General features: G+C 33.8%; 1 protein-coding gene across 1 annotated transcript; it reads left to right on the top strand.

The window, feature by feature from the left end:
* Positions 1 to 6,240: 6,240 nt before the first annotated feature.
* Positions 6,241 to 7,815, top strand: LOC110722169 (probable F-box protein At1g65740). The gene has a single exon (XM_021901435.1). The coding sequence runs from the start codon at positions 6,241 to 6,243 to the stop codon at positions 7,813 to 7,815; it is 1,575 nt and encodes a 524-aa protein (XP_021757127.1).
* Positions 7,816 to 8,086: the final 271 nt, after the last annotated feature.

The raw sequence follows: 8,086 nt of genomic DNA, 5'->3' as shown, positions 1-8,086 counted from the left end.
TATGCAAGCCTGATTACTGATGCAGGAAAACAATTTCTAAGGAAAAGTGCAACTATACAAGTTATAAACCATGGATTAAAAGTTAACTTAGGAATATTCTTGGAGCTTTGCGATGCATCGACTAGACTATCAATCTACCATTTACAGTATTACGTGTTTACATTTTTAATAAAAAAATTAAAGACAAAATAATGGTCCTTGAGCCAATCATAAAAAGTGATCCAAATTTTCTTTATATTTCCACTGTTTTTCTTAATAATCGCAACGTTTCACTTAGAAAACTGCATACTAGGTATAACATCACTACTTTTGGCTGTAGTTTCTCTCTTTATCTCTGACCTCTCCTAAAAAATAAGAAGTACGGAGTATTAATTTCATTCCTTGGATTAAATTACACGTCTGATTCCCTCCATAAAAAACAGAGACGACTTTCACCAATGCGAGGACATTAATCTGTAGCAATTGTATCCATGACAACATAGCTGAACAGATCAGACAGAGAATTCACTTGTCATTCAAAAGGTGTAATCAGTCATATAAAGATCAGCTGGCAGCATATGAAAGAGATGCAGAACATTACTGAGAGGGTTCTTGATATGATTTTGGAATTGTAACGGTCACCTGCAGCTTCCCAAGTTGGCAGAGTTTTACCGAATTCTTATAAACCATCGTCTTCATCAGGGCCTACGACTCCATCATCTTAATAATAGCATCTTCATTTATGTTGGTTAAATTCACTTCAGCTTCCTCCTGTACTGAAAGACCCTCAACTGTTCCTGTATTGTAACTTTGACCCATGATCACAGGTTATGATCTGGAACTTTTCGTTAGTGAACAGCTAAAATCGGGTGCAGTTTTCCAGTCCACAGAAGGCCAGCTCAGCCAGCTCGATTATGCTCTCTGATATCTGTAAAAAGGGCATTTCCAGAAAGTGCTTCATTATTCTCCAACAATGACAGTCCAGAAGAAAGAGACGAGACTGGCTCCTCAATGGGAACCTTTTCCATATTCTGGCTATTAAGGATGAAAATCTCCCTTTGTAGTTCACGTTGACACCACACTTGCTCACAAAAAAGTCATGAAGACCTGGATAAATAGAGCATACATTTTTAACATTTGTGACAAGCTGCAATGATCAAGTTCGTACTAAATTAGCTTCTTCAATGATCAAGTTCGTACTTTTAACATTTATAACATTTGTTTTGGTTGTTATAAATGAGTATGCAATAGCCGCATAATACAAAAGCAAATGGACAGGTGAAAAAAGCACCGATAAGGGTGATACCGAATGATCTCAAAGATTTCAAAGCATTAGATTGGAAGCTCTTGTAGTTATAATCTTAGAAAGCTTATTGACGAAGAGTCAAACTAATCGGATACAAACATGTGGCTATGGTTTATATGCCTTTGTTTCTCATATTTATTAGTAGTAAATTCTTAAATTTAAGATGCATAATTTAAAGCAAAGTCAAACATCAAACTCACAAAATCACACTGTAGTGGCATAAAACTACACAACTCTAAAAATCACACACAAATGTGTGAAACAAATATAATTATATTACTCATTAAAAAAGTGTCTTGATTATATGATGAAACATCTAAGCCCTCATGCGGCCATGCCTCCTCTAACCCCAACAACAATAACACAAACAATAAGAAACATAGGCATTGAGATGAACGAAACTTTGAATATTTTGAATTTCTGAATGAAAAAGGAAAATCAAGGGAAGTCAATGTACTTACCGAGAACACATTGAAAGCTAGGCTTGAAAAGTTGAAATACTCTTCACGTGACTTCTTAAGCGAGGCACCTGATAAATAAGGACCAAAAGATTCCTTATCAGGAAAAAAAAAAAAAAAACAATCAAAATGAGCAACATTGCTAAATTTAGTACTCAAAGCACAAAATCAGAACCCATTAGATAAAGCCAAACTTGGGGTTCCTTCCCCTTCTTGTTAAATATCTTCACACAGTTGAAAGTTTGAAACCCATAATTTGATTTCTCAATTTATGAAGAATCTGCACCTGTCAAAGTATACTATATAAATTTTAAACAATGAATAACAATACGTACTACTACCTTTGTTACAGGTTACGTGCAACGATTAGACATTTTCCCTCTCTGTTTTATGTCAAATCGTTGCACATAACCTGTAACAGAGGTAGTATATAATCAGGTCATCCCTAATCTGTTCAAAAAAATGAATAACAATGTCAGACTACAGATAATTACAGCAAGGGCAGCTAACTATGCAAAATAAACGAACCCCGAGCTATGAGAGTCCAGTAGAAATCGAAAACAAGATAATAAAAGGCAAATCATAACAACAAAACTAATACTGTTAACCTCCCTTAACTTGTACTACGTATAAAATATAGAGATTATCCCAACTATGGCAAATTGGCAATAACTAATAGTCAAAACTCTAAATTTCACACAAAATCACTGATAATCCGAATTTCAGAAAGAAGTCTTCCAAGAAATGGTGTTAATTAGGGTAACAAATTACCCCAGATAGCTCTGAATAATCAATAAAAGCCTCCCAATTGAATAGTTTGAGCATAAACTCTAATCAATTTTCCAAAATCAAAAGGGTAACAAAATTAAAAGAAAACTCACCTCAAATTTAATCATCAATTTCAATTATAACCAAATATTACTTAAATAAATAGAAAATCTAACAGTTACCCAACAATTCAATCAACCCCACATCAAACAATACCTTAAACCCCCAATTCATAAATTTGATTACCCAAATCTCGAAAAACAATTTGAGAAGAGAGATTACATTCAGGAGGTTGTTGAGGGTGATGAAAATCGGGAGGAGGGAGATTAGTAGAAGAAGCAGAAGATTGTCACATCATAGTAGGAGGTGGGCCCTGGTGAAAGTCCATTCCAGGATGCTGTTGGTGCTGCGGAGGAAGCGGCGGCCGCTGCTTGTACTTCGGCGGAGGATGCATGTGTGATGGTGGTGGGCCATTTCATCTCTGTTGAAAAATTGGAGTGAAACACAGTTAGAGGAGAGAGAGTGAACAACCAGTCTCATAGCTTTTCTTTCCATGCAAGCCATATCATGCCATAGAACAAGGTATTAAAAAAAAAAAAAAAAAAAAAAAAAAAAAAAAAAAGGTAAGTCAACAAAGAAAATGGTAATTTCGTAAATACTATGCACAACTCTAAGGTTAAAAGGGCATACACTATGCCCTCAAAGTAGTAACACATGTTATGGATTTTAAAGGATAGGGATGTATCAATTAGTCTAAGGTGCACCCTTGTGCACCTTAAATAGGTGTATCAACGTAGCCCAAAAGCCTAATTACACACAACCCAATTAAAAAAAAGCCTTAAAACTAAAAAACACGAAAACTGCAATACACCCACCCACACCCTATAAACCCACCCACACCTAATAAATGTAACGTCATTTCCAAACTCAAAAATCTTCTTCTTCTATATGATTTTCTCTCTCCTCTATTTCATTCTTTCACTAAAAAACTGCAAAAACTTCGATGGACATTAGGAAAGAGATGCAAAATCATAAGGATTCTCCTCAAAAAGGCAATTTTATGTAGATTTCACTTAATTTTGTTTGAATTTATATGATTATCACTTAATTTTGTTTGAATATTGTTCGAAATTTATTACTGGAATTGTCAAAAAAATTAGTGAAATCAAACGGATATTTTATGTTCACATTTTGAAATGCATATGTTTATATTTTGAATTCTTATGTTCATATTTTGAATCCGTTTGTAAACTTTCTGAAATACTTATATTCACTTTCTAAATTCATATGTTCATATTTTTTTATGTATATGTTCACCTTCTGAAATGCTTAAATATGTTCATACGCATTCAAAAATGAACCAATGCATATGTTCATATTTTGAATTCATATGTTCGTATTTTTAATACTTATGAATTATGATGCATATGTTTCATAACCATATTATTTTTATTTCTTCAATTTTTTATGTTCATAATAAATGCCTTACATTCATAATAATATTTTATATGTTCATAATGTAAATATTCATAGTAAATATTTGTTGTTCTCATTAAGTCAGTTTATGCATATCTTTTCTCTCTTAAATGCATTTGATCATATTTTTTACGCATATGTTCACCTTTTAAATGGTTATATTCACTTTAAGGAAATCAATGCTTACGTTCATATTTTGAATTGTTATGTTTACTTTCTTAAATGCATATGTTCATATGTTTTATGCTTATGTTCACTTTCTGAAAAGCTAATGTTCACACTTAAGGGAACCTATGCATATGTTCATATTTTGCATGATTATGTTCATTGATAAAAAAAATGCAGAAAATCCAATGAAATTCATACACAAATGAAATTGATCGAAGCTAAAAAAAACAAAAAGCACAATTCATATGAATTCAAAAAATCAAATAAACAACCAATTCCATATTGTAAGTAACATATTCAATCATTAAATCGAAAAAATGAAAAAATAAATAAATAAATAAAAGAGGAAAAAGGAATTAAAGAAGGAAGGAGAAAAAATAGAGTATAATTTGTAAATTCAAAGATTCATATATACTTTAATTAATCGAAATTAAGGCACAAAATCGAAATTCACACAAAAATTCATATTTTAATAACTATTTTCATGTTGTAAGAAACAAATTCAATCAAAAAAGTGTAAAAAAGGGGAAAAATAAAAAAAAATAAAAAAAAAAACAGAGGAGAGAGAAAATAAAAAAATGAAGAAGAAAAAATAAAGGGAAGAAATCTAATGTTCACTTTCTGAAAAGCTAATGTTCATATTGTATTGTTGTTACACCTATTTCTAGGTGCATGAGTGTGCACCTAAGAATATGTGAGGGACGTATAACGGATGAAAGAAAATAGAGTAAACTAAACACTTACTCAGGTCTGTTCCTAGCTTTATGGTGGCCTATGGGCGGAATGAGAAATTGGGGCCTAATTATCGAGTAAAGTAAAAAATGTAACTATTTTTTTTTTTTTTTTGGCTTTGCTTTGAAAGGATCGAATTAATAAAATGCCAAATTACAATAAAGGAAAAAAACAATAAAATTAAAATTAAGTAACCAAATCATCATACAAAACATTGTCTCATCATTTCTATATGCAAATTCACAAGTAATAGCGTCTATAATAATTTGTAATGTTCCAACTCCAATTCAGCAAGCAATGAATAAATATATGATAATTTACAGAAAAGAACATATGCAAAATACCACTTTTTCAGCCAAATTTATCAATTGTTTACATTAAAATGGTGGTAATTTGCAACAAAAATTTTAAAATTGGTGGTCTTTTACAACATTTTTTTTAAAAAGATGGGTTATATGCAAAAAAAAAAAAAAAAAAAAAAAAAAAAAAAAAATTTAAAAGGTGATTTTTTTTCAAAATTTCCTAATTTAAATGACACTTAAGCATAATTGACGAATGAGATTTCCCAATTTACACATATATAATTATTTTTCAAAATTCAAATAAAAGTGAATCGCACGGGCTTCATCTAGTGATTATACTAAGCCGGGGACTGAAGAGAGACAGGTTAGTTTTGTGCTTAACCTCTCATAAATTTTTGAGTAACTAGTTCACTTTAGTGTAAGTTGTTTCTTTGTAGAGATCTCTTATGATGTAATTAATGTTCCTTATAATTTTAATAAGAATAGTATTTTAATTACACTAACACAAGATAAACCCGGATTGAAACTAATTTTAAAGAATTGGACCGAAAACCGGACTTGTTGATTTAGGTTCAATCTCCAGTCCTAAAAATCAATTAAGGTTCTGCTTCATTCACGTCCGGGTCAGGTCCGGTTCGATTTTAGCCCGATGTACAAGCTTAATAACATTTAAGGCGCTCGTTAGCAAGATTATTTGAAATATGATCTAATACAGTATTGGGTCTTTGGCTATCCTACCGCACCACGCTGTAGCTAAGACCTATTACTTGATTAGTAATATAGCATTGGGTCTTTGGCTTGCTAATTCATAAATGTGATATATTCAATTTTCACATTGCCTACTTACAAGAGATATCTTCATGTCTTAGATGGATAGGATAATTGATAGTGCTCCAAAAATAAGAATTATTAAAGATACGAGTCTAAATCTTTTTTCCCTCCATTTATACATATATATTTAGGGGGGCCTCATTTCTGTTGTATTAATCTGTTTCTTCTACTAGTTGTTCTGTTTCTTCTACTTGCTCTGTTCCCAATAATAACATCAAGAATGGAAACACAAAGGTCTTACTCCGGCAAGCAAAAAAGCGTGGATAAATGGAGCAATCTTCCAAGAGACATACTCTTACACATCCTCCAACACCATGGTTTGAAGCCAGACCTTCACCGTCTTCGTGCCGTTTGCTCTTCTTGGCGAACCGCTCTTTCTCCAAACCCTGAATTTCCTTCCCATCTTAGACCCTGTTTCAGGACTCCAACACACCCTCTTTACGGAGATCGCCCTCTTTTCCTCCTAGGAACCCGATTCTACTTTCTATCTCCTCTCCCCTCTTCCGGTGTCGATGGTGGTGCATGGGTTGTCAAGATGATTGAACTCGAACCGTCCAAATGGCACCTCCTTAACCCGGTTGATGATCACTTGACCCTAGACTACTTTCACTCGGATCCACCCATTGTTGGGAAACTGGGTCTCAATCTGTTGGATTGTCGGGTTCTTGAACTTGATAAACCCATGTACTTGGTTCATCTATCGGACTGTAAAACCCAACCCAAATGTATATCCTACCGAATTGTAGATGGTTGGGCATTGAATTCGAGTTATAAGTATGCTGTGTTAGTGAATGATAAGAGAGAGGATGGATTGATGTTATGGAGATTGGGTGACAAAGAATGGATTGATATCGAGATTTGCCATTGGGGAGGTGTACTTGATATGGCTTTTCATAATGGAAAATTCTATGTAATCTTGCTCAAAGAAAGAGGGCATAATTGTCCTAAGTGGAAAATCGGAGTAATCGATCCTCAAAATGAAATGATTTCGATGCAGTTCATCGATAGGCCTGATTTTTTGGTACAAAATCAATTGGACAAAGAAATTAATGTCAAAGGGATTTCATACGAGTTACGGTATTTGAAGATGGTGTCGTCGAATGAGGAGTTGTATCTTGCCATCAACGGAATGCGAGAGGATTATGGTGGAGAGAGTTGGACTAGCAGAATGTTTGTGTTCCTGTTTAAGGAAGAAAAAGAGTGGGTGCGTTTGAAAAACTTGGGTGATCGAGCTTTTTTCCTTGGTTTTGGGCCTTATAATGAGGTGTCATTTGGTATCCCATCTTTGAAAGATTATCTACCACAATGGAAGCCGAGTACGATTTGTTGGTGGTTTCCTGATGTCGATGTAGAAAAAGGGGTGGAGGAATATGGTGAAGGAAGTAGCAGACCTGACTGTCCTATGCCAAAGGGACTAGAGTGTCTCAATAGTCTCATTTTTCCAACCTATGATAAATATTTTCATGTGTTCAACATACAAAAGCAGGTTAGGCTTCTCTTGGACTATCCAAACAAGGACCATAAGCTTTATCGAGGGTTGTTTTTTCCGCCTCCACCTTGGGTTAAATGGCACTGCCCTAGCCTTGGAAATGTTGATGTCAGCTTTACTGGTTTGTATATCGATGATCATGAAGATGATATTATCGATGAGGAGGAAGAGCAACATGCTTATATCACTGATGAGGATTACCAACATGCTGATACCGATGATGAGGATGAACAGCATGCTGATATTGCTAATGTGGAAGAACAGCATGATGATACCGATGATGACGATGGTGATGAGGAAGAATAGCATGATGATGCCAATGATGAGGATGAAGCTGCTCAAGCATTGATAATGTTGAGCTCAGGTTAAGTGGCTTAATTGCATTTTCACATGATATTGATTTCGTTGTGTTTAGATTGTGATCTGATTGCTTGCTAGATCTATCTAGTGCTAGTGTAGAGTCAGTAGACATTGCAGTGTTAGTAGAAATAATTGGAAATTTGTATGCCAAGGTACTTCATTATTACTAGTTATGTAAGAAATTAGTTTTAAGTCTTTGAACATTTACGTTGTATAT

The sequence above is a fragment of the Chenopodium quinoa genome, unplaced genomic scaffold, assembly GCF_001683475.1.
Source record: "Chenopodium quinoa cultivar QQ74 unplaced genomic scaffold, ASM168347v1, whole genome shotgun sequence".
In the NCBI taxonomy this organism is placed as follows: Eukaryota; Viridiplantae; Streptophyta; class Magnoliopsida; order Caryophyllales; family Amaranthaceae; genus Chenopodium; species Chenopodium quinoa.
Note: the sequence above shows the minus strand (reverse complement) of the source record. Positions and strands in the feature narration are given on the sequence as shown.

Bases quoted from the DNA above. Each gene is read 5' to 3' on its own strand.
- LOC110722169 (XM_021901435.1), top strand. From the start codon at position 6,241: ATGGAAACACAAAGGTCTTACTCCGGCAAGCAAAAAAGCGTGGATAAA.